Source organism: Tachypleus tridentatus, chromosome 10 (assembly GCF_004210375.1).
Source record: "Tachypleus tridentatus isolate NWPU-2018 chromosome 10, ASM421037v1, whole genome shotgun sequence".
Lineage (NCBI taxonomy): Eukaryota > Metazoa > Arthropoda > Merostomata > Xiphosura > Limulidae > Tachypleus > Tachypleus tridentatus.
The window spans coordinates 164,408,197-164,423,177 of record NC_134834.1 but is presented as its reverse complement, the minus strand read 5'-3'; the positions used below and the strand labels follow the sequence as shown (position 1 = coordinate 164,423,177).

The following is a 14,981-nucleotide window of genomic DNA, read 5'->3' as shown; positions in this document are numbered from 1 at the left end:
GTTTGGGAACTTCTTGTAAATCAGTTGTTATGTATATTTCACACTGAAAGATTGATGATGATATTTAGAAGATTAGAGAAATTGTTTTTGAAATAGTTACTGGTCTAGGGAATTTGTGTGTGTATTAAATTATATGAACTTTGTATTGCACCTTTGAAGTTTATTATTATGAAAATATTGGTTCATAAAAATTGAGTGGCTCTGTATGTAGAGTTTAGTAGGTTTTCATTTCATATTTCTATATTGTTAAATTGTTTTTTCTTTGTTCATGTAATTTTTTTTCTTCTACACATTTTGTCTGTGTTAATTATTAGCTAATGTTTATTTTTCAGGTGTTAAAGTTGCATGTAATGATTATCATGTGTTTATTGTATTAAATCACATCAGTAGAAGCTGAAATAATTATATCAGCTTTATTTTTGAACTTCTGTAGGATGCCTTTATGGGGACTGATAAAGCTTCCCTTGAACAAGAGTGCAATGCCCTCCATCAGGCTATTAAAGAAAAAGACAACTTCATTCAGGTATGATTCATTTATCAAAAACTGTCAATTCTTTAATTTGATTTTGTATAAACATTTCTACATCCAGAAGAAAAATCTGAATTGTCTCAGCTTTTAAAGCAATTGCTATGACAAAAAAAACATGATTTCAGTGTATTTAGAAGTTAAACGTCATTCTAATTTCAATTTTTAACTGTGCAGTGATTACTGTATAAAAACTTTCAAACCACAAGTGGTATCTACTTTAATAAATTGTCAGCATGAACAATCTGATGATATAGAGCAGTAAGGCCCAAGTTCTTATACATATTTATTTGCCAGTGTTCTAGATACTTTGGACTACTCAGAGTTTACTATGCAAATCTATACAGAAACTGAACTACATATTTGCACTCAGTTTAGATGGATACAGTATTAATCCTTTCTGGACTTGAGATGTATCACTGATATCCCTTGATTTTGTTTCCTTTAGGCAGTGAAGTACTTTAAAAGAACATGAAACTTGGAGTAAACCTATTAGATAGTATTTAGTTTTAGCATAACTGAAAAAAAAATTTATATTGGATACTGTATTGAAAAGATGTAAAAAAAATATTTTGTCATCCCATTGAAGTTTTTCTTATTGTTGATTAGAAGATTTATTTGTTGATTGATTTTTATTAAAGTACATCTTTGGTATTTTAATTTGCCTATTGCAATAGCCACCACTTCCAGCTACAAGCCATATAAAAGTATGGCAAAAATTGACAAATATTTATTGTGTCCTGTTATTTGCCATTCCATAGTGTGGATGCCATTTCTTGGTTAATATAATTTATACCTAATAAATGTAATTTCTTTTCAATAAGTAATAAGTTGTTTTACTTACTTACATTATTTCAATATTAGAAACTTGACAGTAAAATTCAGTAATACAAATTTCAGTCATAATGCTTTAATGTTACTTACTATAGTGATAAATTTAACTACACTTATCTAATGTCTTATCGTAAAGGAAAGTTTCTAAACTTTCAGAAAAATATCATTCAACATAAATTTGTAGAAGTTAAGAGAGCATTTAAAGAAACGAAAAAATACCAGATCTATAAGTCTTCTGAAATTCTTATTAGATTCTGTTCTTTTTAGCACAGCTACCATTGTCACTTTCCAATTAAATCATAAATGACTTTTTACACCACTTTATTTGGTGCATTTAATTCTTTAAAAATTGGTACCTGTATTTTACAGAATTTTGTAACTACCGTGCAATCATAGTGGTTTACATACTCTAACTCTTATTGTATTCATTGTATCTTCACAGAATTTGGCCAGCTTTCAGTAACTTCAAAAATATTTTGTAAACAAAAAAGAAAAAAAAGAATTATTAGTAAAGTATATTATTAAAACTTTGTTTAATTATATGGCATCAAGGGTGTTGGTTACTTTGATTGCAAAGTGATATTCATATTAAGATTAAGAATACTTAATCTGAAAATTTTCAAATTTCATTTCTGTAACTCCTAAAATCTCCAAAATAAATATCAGTTGTTTTATTTATCTCTTATTTTCTTTACCCTAATTCTGTACAAGTTTGGTTAATTTAACTAACTTTGTAACCACTTTAAAAAAATTAGAAATAAATGTAAATTGCTTTTTTTCCTTCTAAAATGACTTCAAATTGTAACATCAAACATGATCTGTTTATCCTAAACTGGTTTAAATATTGTAGCAGTATTATTTGTTTATACTTAAATTTTATTGTTTTATTGCTGTTTAAACTCTAAATTAGTATTACCATCATAAATTTGTAAATTGCTTGATAGATGTGCAGTTCACTTTACACTGATGGATTAAATAACACATGGGCTATTCCTGAGATGCTCACAAGTATGTCTCATGTAATAGTTTTGTCGTTATTATTATTTATTTTATGTAATCTTATTTTCATTTTCACATTTTAATTATTTTTATAACAATAAGTAAAACACATGAAAAAAGAAATAATGTACTTACCTGGGTCTTTTGTTTTTGCTCTCAACTGTCCATGACACTTAACCCTACATTTTTTATACTAATGGTGGTCAGTGCACTAAATAGTAATTATCTAATTAAATATTGCATTAAAGAACTTAGAACAGTAATCTGCAAAAAGTAGAGCATATCCTATAACTTTCACAATTATTTTGGCTTTTTAACTATGTAACAAGAATCATTAGAAATTCTGGTAAGCTCACTGATGTATTTCCCATGGATTCAAACTTGAACTGAAAGCAAAACTGACAATCATCTGTGCTGAAAACAGTGTAATATAGTGTAATTTGATAGATTGAAACTTTGACTTTCTGTTGGTTATAAGTAATTTAATATTAAATGTCAGAGAGAACTTGACAACTTTTGAAAAGGGGTGGGTGACTTGGGGGTGGCAGGAGAGTTCTCATTTTTTAGTTATAGCTCTAAAATGAAATGATATTTAAGGCCAGAAATTGTTTTTTTTTGTTGTTTTTTTACTTGATCAATAACTATATTTTAATGAGTAATTTACATTGAATTCCAAATTTCTCAGAGGGGTAATAAATAAATTAAAGAATAAGGAAGACAGATAATAAATGTCACAGTTCTCATACTTGGGGAAATTAAGTTTATTTTAAATAATTGTTTATAAAAGTAAGAACATAAATTTAAATTAGTAACTACATTTTAATGCCAATTATATTCATATAGACTGGTAATAAAGTAATTGAATTAAAGTTTGAATCCAACTCTGAGAAAGGTTGTGACATGCAGAAGTAAAAGTAGTTTACAATCTCCTCTGTAGCTATTTTAAAAGCTAAGCTTCTTTAGTAATTGATTAGAAAATGTACTGTGAGTAAAGGTTTATAGTTTTACTACCAGATTAAGAGGAAGAAAACCACAAAAGAAAGAAAGAACATGGATAATTACAGGGTGTCCCAAAATAACATTTACACTCTTTGGATCATTATAACTTGCCTTGTTTATTGATTTTAACAATGAAACAAGATACATATGATAGCCAAAGGATATATTTAAAGATTTAATACTGAAATCAAGAGAAAAAATAACAAATGAAATTCTTCTCATGGAAAACTCTCCTTGGTTGAAATTGTAAAATGTCACAATTTGCTTGCTTCACTTCAGGTGTTCAAACTGAAATTCGTTCTGCTCCAGACACATCTCATAACAGGAAGAAATGGAAGTGCACACATCAAACACCATCTCATCTGGTATTAAAGCACATTGTTCTTCAATTGCAACTCTCAATTCGTTAATTCTTGCCCTTTTTGTGCTGTAAACTTTGTCTTTCAGAAACCCCCACAAAAAGAAATCCATGGGTGTCAAATCTGGTGATCTCGCAGGAAATTCTACACTTCCTCTTCGTCCAATCCATCTGTCTGGCATAGATGCATCCAGATAAGCTCCCACATTGCGATGGAAGTGGGGAGGAGTGCCATCCTACTGGAAGAAACACTCTTCTTCTCCAAATTGTTCTTGGATGCATGGCATGGCAAACTCTTTTAGCATGTTGAGATAATTCAATCCTGTTACGATGTCTTGAAAAGAATGGTCCGATGAGTCCCCTAGCAGACAGACCACACCACACAGTCACTCCAGGCAAATTCAAGTGATGTTCCTCTGTAACATGTGGATTTTCTGTTGCCCAGTAGGTGCAGTTGTGTCGATTTATTGAACCATTCAGTTTAAACGTTGCTTCGTCACTCCAAACAATTTTGAGTGGAAATTCATCATCGCCTGCACATCTAGCAAGCTGCCATTCACACAACTCAACCCTTCGATCAGGGTCATCTTCATTCAGAGTGTGAACAAGGGATGGGATGAAACTTTTAAATTGGGAATGCTTCAAAATGCGATGAACGCTGGATTTAGGGATACCTGTTTTACGAGACAATTGGCGCACTGATTTTCTTGGAGAATTCAGAACATTATCAATGACCTCTTGCTCTCTTGTTGGGCTTGTTGATGATCTTTTTCAACTGGAGCAATCCTTTCTCATATGGTGGAGAGTTCCATGTTCATCAAACTTGGCGATGATGCGTGAAGTGCTGGGGCGAGATGGCGTATCCATATGGAACTTTCTAGTAAAACGTCTTTGCACTTCAGCTTTGTTTTTGACTTTCCAAAAAGTTTTGAGAATGAATATTTTGTGCTCGATTGTAAGCTGATTATCTGCCATCCTTGGACACAAGTCAAATCTGAAGCAAAAGAAACGGTTTATTAGTTATACAGAGTCAAAGAATGTAAACGTTATTTTGGGACACCCTGTATATTCTCAGTGGTTTTAGTTGCTTAGAAATATAAATCCCTGCTTTAATAGAGGTGGAGAAATTCCAAACAAATAGATAAGTTTGTTATTTTTAGAAAAGACTGTTTGAGTTGTGCAGAATTGAAGATTTAACAGTTCAGGTAACATGCATCCTTGAAATTTAGAATGGAATTTTAAGGGCTTGGAAATGCCTGAACATGGGCTTTTTTTTTCTGTTTTTGCAAATCACTTGAAAATATTATAATAGCAGAATATAGTGATATATCTGACTTTAATGCGTGTTGCAGAGTTGAGTGCAATAAACAAAACCTTTCTTTTTAGTCTACATTCATAAGTGAAAGAAATAAATAGGAATTTTATAAAATTCAGTGGATTTGGATGTAGATTTTAGTTTCCAATAAGTCTTTTGAAACTGATCTGAAAAATTATTTCATTTTACTTTCCAAATTATGTTAAATGAATGACAAATGGGAATTCAAAAATATTTTGAGTTAAATATTGTTTGAAAAGTTATTATTATTTGCATTTTAAAATATAATATTGCACCTGACATGTGGAAGTCCTAAACTAGTTCTGAAAGAATTAAGCTGTACAAATAAACTTTGGCTTTAACTGATCCTTCAGTAATGTATGTACCACTTCTACTGCATTATTTTATTAGTAGATATTTGTAGTGCTGTGTAAATTGGTATTTTTCACAGTTTAACTAAATGGCAAAGTTTGAGAAAATGTTTTAATGGTGTCTATTTTTTAATCTAAAACTTAAATTATATTAGTGACTGATATTTCTTAACCTAATATGTGCTCATTTGGTAATAAAAGGGTTAAAATTGTTGACATATCTTGGTCACGGTTGTGTGCAACTATTTCTTAAAGTGAGAACCTCAAAATATTTTGGCAGAAGTATATAGTTAAGCCTACTAAATGATCTTTGAAAAATTTGCAGAACACTAATTTGTTATTGTAATTATTTTAATGATAATTCATGTCAGATATGCAATTTAGTTTATCTCATGCAACAATGAAAAGGTATCTACTTAATGGTAAAAGGTGCAGCATATATCCATTTTTACACTATTCATATTTGTCACACATTTGTCATTATTGCTGAATTTTTTGGTGAGGGGTAGCTTGTATTAGCCACTGGAAGATAGATTTTAGGGTGAATTTCAAAAATATATAATTGAATAGTTGTATTTTATGTTAATTAGTTTATTCTCCATAACCTTTTACTGAAACGACACATTTTCCTGAGATTGATTCATTGGACTATGAAAATATTATAATTGTACAGCCTACTTTGGACTCTTGTTATACTTGCAATTTCAGATATGTTTCACTTATTTTTTAAAGTAATTATACATTCTGTGTGTTTAAAAAGTCCATCTTTTCATTTGTGTGATATCTGAGTATACCTTTTTTTGCCCAGCTTGGTTGTTTTTATCTAATTTTAATGGAGTTTTAATCCTAAAATTGGAAGTCTATCATACAGAAATTAGTATTTAATTTGTTCATCATAGTATCTGGTAAATATTGGAAAAGCCATAAAACAGCTTTTTAATTATAATTCAAATATATGTAGTTCTTGAACAAGACAACCTTTTTTTTATCATTACTTTATCTTTTGCATAGAAGTCTTTCTTCAAAAATTAGTTATTCCCACATTGAATTAAGACTGGTTAAAGTCCATTGCCAGTTCATAGTAATTTAATGTAGAAGACTTGCTTTCATTGCCAAACTAGTCAATATAAATTATGAGAATCCATGAAAGGCATATTTACCTTATTCTTAGTTCTAAATTGTAGATACAATTACAATGGAGGATCCTATTAATGCTAAAGTGGTTAGAAAGAGAGGTCATCCAAAATTAAGTCAAAAAAGGATAAGCTGTATAAAAAAAGGAATAGAGAATAGTACAAATAAAATATTTTTATAATTACCTTCACCACCTAAAGGTTGTTTTCACCTCTGTGTATTTGTTGGCAAGATTTTTTGAAACTGGCTGAATGGATGTAGATGAAAGTTAAGGTCATGAAAATAGAACAAAATCACCATCTGTTAACTATCACCATGGGTATCTTTTATTGTGCATGACAGCATTTTATTGTCTCACATTTAAATTTTTATTAAACTACTTTTTATTCATGCTATACCAATTAGAACAGCATGACATCTTAGCTAATAATGTATATAGTAATAGTGTGTTAGTTTTAAATTCTTAATTCTAAAAGACAATATTTTAAAAAAATCTTGAATTTCTCCTTGTGTGCACCATGACACATTTTCTCTTCCTATGTAATATTCCCTACTTTTTCTATCACACCTTGAAAAAGTACAAAATTAAACATAAATTACTCTCTATAAATTGTTTAGTGTCTTATTTAACCTTTTTTTAATGAGCTCAGTATAATGTTTGAGTTTGTCTGCACATATACCCACATTAAGTATTTACACTGTGACTTATGATGCAGTATGTGTATCTTCACATCAGTGGGTATACTTTTAGTAAAGATTGCAAGTGTTTTGTATACAAAAACAATCAAGTTTTATAATGGAATATTTTTACAAAAGACTTGTTTGTGAAAATAGAATCAGTTTTGTTACAAGTACAAAGTGATGTCTTTTTTATGATTATAAAATCTATTCTTCATTCCAAAAATCTCAAATGTTTATTTTCAATAAGACTATATTTTATTATTTTCTGTACTCTAACTATATGGTGTCTGTCATTTGACCAACCTCATAACCATCATAAACAATTATAAAAGAATTATAAATTGTTTTTCATGCTAGAATGGCTACATCTGATAACATAAAGTACAAATGTTCAGTCTAAGTAGCTTAAGTCATGTAATGCTATATATTAATATGTATATTTATTATTTTTTATTATATTGACTCTCCAGTCACATCTACCTAATGTTACATAACTTGTGCACATGCAATCAGGTCATATATCCAATTATATAAAACTGATCCTTAGTTTACCCTGTTTTGGCTATATTTTAGTGGACTAGTATTTTGTAATATAGTCACATTTCAATTATTATACATTATATATATGTATATAGATTATTACTATTTAGAAATAAATTATTAAACTTATTTTTCATAAAATAAAGAACAATAAATCAAGAAGGAAAACAGTTCTCTTTTTTGCTACAACTTTTGTACTTGGTTGTTGCTGGATGTAGGTTGCTAAGCCTTTTGAAATTTCATTCATGGAGGATATAAAAAAAAATTGTTTAAGGTTTTATATGTACAGTTGAATAACCAAAAAATCATAAATAACTATTCTAATACCATAGAATTCCACTAGTATTTATTAAGCTTAGTAACTGAGGTTTATTCAGATTTAAAAAATGTGAAACTTCAAACAGACTAATGACACAACCTGCTTGCTTGAAATTTTGGTTTAAAAGAACAAGGTGGCTTTCTAGAGCTTTAAAGTGGATGAGGAAGTTACTAGGGGGGACATTATAAGCCATTGATTGGTTATTCACATGCCATATATTGTAGTAAGAGTATATATAAGGGACTATTTGAGAAAGTGGAAAGAGTTGGAAGGGGCCACTCTGTTTGAATTTAGTACATAAGCCATATCTAAACAAAATAAAGATATGAGGTTCTTATTTTATAGACTTAAAATTTTGACATCACAAACATCTAATTTTAAATAGTGCTGCATTCAATATACCATGTGACGCATTGAAATCTGTGTTTAAATGTGTTCATTTAATATTTATATTTAAATTAAAAAATTAAATGTTAAAGTTTGAATTATAATCTACAATTTGATTCTTAACTTATTGACATAAATTCAAAAAATAGTAGTTGGATAAAATTTTGAATGCAAGTCAAGAAATGTAATGACATGGCTTTTGAACCACCCTGACCCATTGCAAATGGGTTAATTAAATGAAATTTAAGTGCATTATTATCATTAATATAAAAAATTAGGGTTAGTACTCTTCAACAATCAACTGGAAGAAAAAAGAAGATTGGTCAAGTATTTGTTTCTTATGCTTATTCTTATATACAATTAGAAAAGTAACTCTAATGTAAAAATAGGGGTTCTTTTAAGCAAGTGAAGATTAGGTTGGGTAAAATAAATAATATAACTGTTTCACAAGGCACATGTGTGAGAAGTTTATAGCTTGTTCATGAATAGTGTAAATCATTAGTGTAACAGAGCTGCACATTCCCTGAGTGATTTACAACTTATAATGGCATAGATTGTAATAGATTATACACAGTTCCAAGGGCAATAAAACTATGAAATTAATTGTAAATAGATGTATATTATTATGAACTAGAGCTGCTTAGGATAAATTATTGTACTTTCATGTTACAATCTGAAGTCATTCCAGAGAGAAAAAAATTGTAATTTAGTTTATTTCATGTTTTTGTGATTATGACATTGATTCAATTAAATGATTCCATTTTGAGATAGGATAGAAAAATAACAAACTATAAATTTTTACTTAAAAAAATGTGAAATGTATTTAGGAGATTGTATGGATTATACAATTTGAGATGAGGAAAAGTATTTTTTAAATTTCATATGAAAGTTGCTTTGCACATAAACTATTCAAAACAAGTACTCAGTATATTCGTAGTCAAATCTTTATTTTATTAAAAATACTTCACTTAAACTACGATTTTTCTTGTATGCAAAAGACTTATAACATTAACTCAAATACTGCCAAATTTTATGAATACACACTGTGTTGAAAGTTAAAAGTATTAAATCTAAAAAGACTTCAAATGAGCACTAAGTGGTCACATGGTTTTCAAATTGGCCAAACCTGTATTGAGAGAGTTAATGTGGGGAGCAATTTTTCACACTAATTTTGCTATATAATTCAGTCGAAAATTATGGCTTTGTGATGAAACTAGGTGGGTTTGCATAGAATATTATTCCTATCAAGAATAGTCCATGTCTGTGTAAAATGATAGGCATTATGGACACACTTTTGTACTTTTTGAAAGTCAAGTATTATTAGCATTTTATGGCAGAGATATGTGTCTGTTGAATGTTCCTTTGATTTTCTTTGTAATAATTTTCACTGTTGTTTTTATTCCATAATTGATGGACTTAAATATGATTAAAGAGACTTCAGCTAACAAAAGTCATAAGAAATAGTTGAACATTTGTTTCCATTAACAGTGTAAAGTGTTCTATATTTCATGAACATGTGCGAGTCAAAGTAAAAATTGAATAGTCGTGGTCCTGAGAAAAGGAGTTTTGCTTTTGGAAGACTGTATGTCAACATCATAACATTTTAAGAGTTTTATTACAAGTTCTGAAGCAAACATTTGAACCTGAAAGTGATGAAGCAGTTTTCTTGTTTAAAGGTGCCATCAAAGCATAACAGTCTTAATTTGAACAACTCAAGATAGTCTTTTTATTTAAAAAGACATGAAAATGGATTATTTTTAGTAACAAATTAGACATAAGTGAGTATGTAAAGAACTGTAACATATGAAAAGTGAACATGCAAAAAAGTTTAACGTGTGGCAGGTAAGTGTAGATTCTAAAGAATTTTAATATATGTCATTTAAAGGGTTTTAATTTATGATCAAATGTTTTTTAATATTGTTGAATAATCATTTTGTCATATTTCACTTATGTTTGGAATTGTTTAATGTATTTAGACTTGAGTGATGAGAATAATGGTTATGTGTGCAGTTGAAAAAAATTAAAAGAAAATTGATTGACAACTTTGTATTTTTATGTGCATGTATAAAGATGTGGTTTTAAATTTTATGTTCATTTTGGTAGGAACTTCTGAGTGAAAGAGACAAAACAGCAAAGGAAATGGAAAAATCACTTCAAGGTCTTCTTAATGATTTACGTTTAAAAGATTCTACAGTACAGAAGTTGGAAAAGAAATTAAAAGAGGATCTCCAGTGTAAAGAGGAAGAAATTCAAAGGTTAAACAAAGAACTTTCCTCTTCAAATGAAACAATAAGAACTCAAAAAGAAGAAAAAGATGCTTTGAATCTACAGATTGTTCAACTTAGAGAAGCCCAAAGCTATATTGAAACTGATTTGAAGATCAAAAATGAAAAACTCAATGAATTAACAATAAAGACTGAAGATTTAACTGAGCAACTGAAAAATGCAGAACAGCAAAAATCCCAAATAGAACAGTTTTTTGAAGAGAAACAAGAACATCTTAATCAAGCCAACATAAAGTTAAATGAGATTAATGCAGAATTAGAAAGTAAAAAATTGATGGTAGATCATGCTCAAAATGAAGTTCAGGTAAAACAGAGGAGTCAAAATCATTACAGAATCAATTAAACTTTCTTCAGAGTGCACTATCAGAAACAGAGCATAATCTCAGTGTCAAAGGTAAAGAACTTTCTTCAGCATATGAGACAATTGAAAAGTTAAAATTAGACCTGGAAGAAGCCCAGAAAAATGTGGGTCTAATCTTTGAAGTGGGTTGTTTGACAGAACAGTTAAGAGAAGCTGAGGAAGAAAAACATAATTTGGTCAAGGAAAGAAATGAAAAAGATGTAAGGCTACAGCATATGGTCAGTGAGCTTGATAATACAAGACAGCATCTTCATGAGAAAGAAGTGGAACTGGTAAAAACTGTGCAACAACTCGACAGTAAATCTGATGAATTAAACATATTGAAAACTGATCTTCAATTTTTACAAGAATGTCTTGCCAAGGAAAATAATTCAAATGCAACAGCAAACAAAAAAATAAAAGATCTGAGCAAAGAACTTGAGATTATAAAAGCTGAAATGGAAAAGCACTTAGAAGACAAGGAACAAGTGATAACAGATTTACAAATAAAACTGAATGACATTCAACTTGATGTCAATCGGAGACTTTCACAAGAAATTAAGGTACGTAAAATTGAAATGGCATCACAAACAAGTGAAGATTCCTACCAGCAATTGGAAGAAATGAGAAAAGAGGTTAAATTGAGAGAAAAGGCTATTCTGCATAAGGACGATTTCATTTGCAAGTTGCATAGTGCCTTAAATATTAAGAATGAAGAGCTTGATGTTGCCAAAATTGAAAACAAGTCTCTATCAGACCAGTTGACTTCCATTAAAGAAGAATTAGTTGCACAAAAAAAAGAAACTGAAGACCTAAATAAAAGGATATTAGAAAGCATACAGGAAAGGACTGATCAAGAATCTGTGGGTAACTCTGCCTCAGATTCTCAGAACCAGATTGAAGAAGTTAAAGTTTTACTAGATGAACTGCAACAAAGTAAACAACAACAAAAAACTCTGCAAGATCAAGTTAAGGAAGAATTATCTCAAATTAAAGCAAAGAAATGTCAAGATAGAGCAAAAAGTAATGGAACACAAGTAAGTTTAAAGTCATTTATGTTGAAATTGTTTATACAGTAGAATGATTGTATGTACTTTATGGTTCAATTTTTAGATTTTCTCCAAGTAAGTATTTTGCTTTGATATACTGTTGGTGTAAAAGTGCTTTGTATTCACAATAAGGAAAACCTATAAACTGGATAGGTGAAGTAAAGAAAAAGTGGCATTGACCACCATTTACTTCATATTATATGTCTGTGCAATAGCAGATGTGATAAATAAATTCAGTATGACAAAAATTGTTTGATTTCAAAGTCTAAGTCAAGGGAGGTACAGTTCAATCTATAATTTGATCACCATGTGTTATTGGGTTAAACTAGTAACCCCGAACACAAGTTAACCAAAGAGAAATAAACCTAACCTATCTCATAGCAATTTTGTTCATGTGAACATGCTTTGTATACACTGAGGAAAAACCTATATACTGGATAGGTGAAATGAGGAAAAAGTGTCATTGGCCATTATTCAGTTCTTCATATTATACAACCATACAATTTGTCGATTTAGATTGTGGAATGTTGTTCCAAATGCTTCATCATATTACCCTCAGGTTTTTTTTGGATCACATTTTGGCCTTCTCACATCAACCCATACAGTCTGAAGAGTGTTTGTGTTGGGATTTTATGCTGGATAAGCTATAGTTGTGTGTGTTTAATTGACATTTTTTGTTGTTAGGATATCGTGTTACTACATTTGCTGTGTCCTTATGATCATTGTCTTGTTGGATTATAATTTGCACTGTTGTTGAAGGAGTTCCATGATGGATCAGAATATGCTGCTTATTTATGAACTGACAGGCTGCCTTAATTTGTTTTCCAATACTAACATTACTATTTAATATACAGTTCCAACGTTCTACTAATCTGCATCTCAGGATGGCTGCTATAGATATTAACACTTTTACCAAAATAAAGCATAGAACAACGTTTAGACCAGGGGTTCTCAACTGGGGGGTCGCGTAGCCTTGTTAGAAGTAGCTTGGGATAACATTAATTTTATTTCATCGATTACATTTTCATGCTCTTACATTTTTTGTTTCGGTGCAAAGCAAAACGTGTGCTACATTACTTCAATGTCATTAGGTGATATTATGGGTGTATGTATGCGTGCCTGTGAGTGAATGTGCCTGTGTGAATGTGTATGTGTCTGCAACTGTATGTATGTGTGTACTAGTGAGTAGCGACTATGTGAGTGCACGCGCATGTACGTATGCTTGTGTGTCTGTTTACCTGTGATTAAGTGTGTGTGTGCGCTCGCTGTGGACATGTGAGTCACATGCCCTTTGCTGATTGGTGGATGACAAATCGCGTGACTGGCCACGCTCCCTTCTCTCCCAATACTTACCCCATCATTACTCTACCTGCACCCCCCCACAAGTAGTCAGTGTAAGATCTACAGTTGCCAAAGCATTCATTATTCAACATTTTTATTTTATTTTAACAAGGAGATAAGTAAGCAGTAGAGGTGAGCTATGTCCATGGCTAAACGGCGCAGATACTCAGAATGCTACCTCAACATTGGCTTCACCACTGTGCTCGCTAACGACGGCATCGAGAAACCACAGTGTGTTTTGTGCCATGCTGTCCTGAGTGCAGAGTCAATGAAACCATCAAAACTCAAGCGTCATCTTGAGACAAAGCATCGAGAACACGCAAAGAAGGGTTTGGATTTCTTCAAACGGCATGACGATGTCTTAAAAGCCAAAGAATCGATAGAAGTGGGTCGTTTCAACACCAGAGTGCAGCCGTAGTGGAAGCTTCGAAATTGCTAAACAAAAAAAGCCTCACACGATTGGAGAAACACTTCTTAAACCCTGCATGATGAAAGCAGTAAATCTTATTCTTGGAGAAGCCAGTGCAAAGAAGATGCAGCAAGTATCCCTGTCAAATAATACTATACAGAGGCTCATTTCTAAAATGTCTATGGATGTGAAGGAACAGGTTTTGACTGAAATCAAGGGTTCCCCTTTGTTCTCCTTTCAGCTCGACGAGTCAACAGATGTAAGTTCATGTTCTCAGTTGCTTGTCTTCGTGAGATACATTAACTCAGGTGACATCAAAGACAAATTATTATTCTGCAGTGCACTTGAAACCACAACAAAAGCTGATGATGACATGGAAAAAGTTTCAACTTTTTTTCAAGACGAAGATCTTCAATGGAAAAACGTGTGGGGTTTGTACGGATGGGGCACCGGCTATGCTGGGATCGAAATCAAGATTCCAGTCAAGAGTGAAGAAGCTAGCACCTCAAGCAAAGGGCATCCACTGCATGATTCACCGATATGCTCTCACCAGTAAGACTCTCCCTGCCTCTCTGCAGGAAGTGCTTGAATCTGTTATCAAAATTGTAAATTATGTGAAGACTCAAGCACTCAACACTCGCCTATTCAAAGAACTATGCAAAGACATGAAGTCCTTCTCTTCTACACAGCAGTACATTGGTTGTCGAAAGGAAACGTTATTAATCGTGTCTTTGAAATGAAAGATGAAATAAAGCTATTCCTGGAGACTCAAGAAAGGAAAGATCTTGTAGCTCACTTGAAGATGAAGCATGGAATAAAGGGTTGCATACCTAGCGACATTTTGACCAGCTGAACAAGCTCAATTTGAAGCTTCAAGGAAGGGAAACACATGTTCTCCTTTTCAAGATAGTCTTCGGGCCTTTGTTTTCAAACTGCAGAACTGGCGTCGGAAAACCAATCTTGGAAACATCGCTATGTTTGAAAAACTTTGTGGAGTGACGGATGAGTCTCAGATCCAACTGGATCAGTTCCTCAAGGATGAGATTACTGAACATCTTCAGTCTCCAGAAAAGGAAGTCGAGTGTTACTTCCCT

At 31.4% G+C, this 14,981-nt stretch overlaps 2 protein-coding genes across 2 annotated transcripts in view; both read left to right on the top strand.

Moving 5' to 3' along the window:
- The first annotated feature begins 314 nt into the window (after positions 1 to 314).
- On the top strand, positions 315 to 11,892 carry LOC143230832 (uncharacterized). Its single transcript, XM_076465048.1, has 2 exons — positions 315 to 523; positions 10,567 to 11,892. Exons 1-2 carry the CDS (start codon positions 443 to 445, stop codon positions 11,089 to 11,091), a joined length of 606 nt encoding a protein of 201 aa, XP_076321163.1. The 5' UTR covers positions 315 to 442; the 3' UTR covers positions 11,092 to 11,892.
- The window catches only part of LOC143230833 (uncharacterized), a 56,677-nt gene continuing 52,309 nt past the window's right edge, over positions 10,614 to 14,981 (top strand). The window contains 1 exon segment of the mRNA XM_076465050.1: positions 10,614 to 12,125. Coding sequence (XP_076321165.1) covers positions 11,325 to 12,125 — 801 coding nt within the window. The 5' untranslated portion in view covers positions 10,614 to 11,324.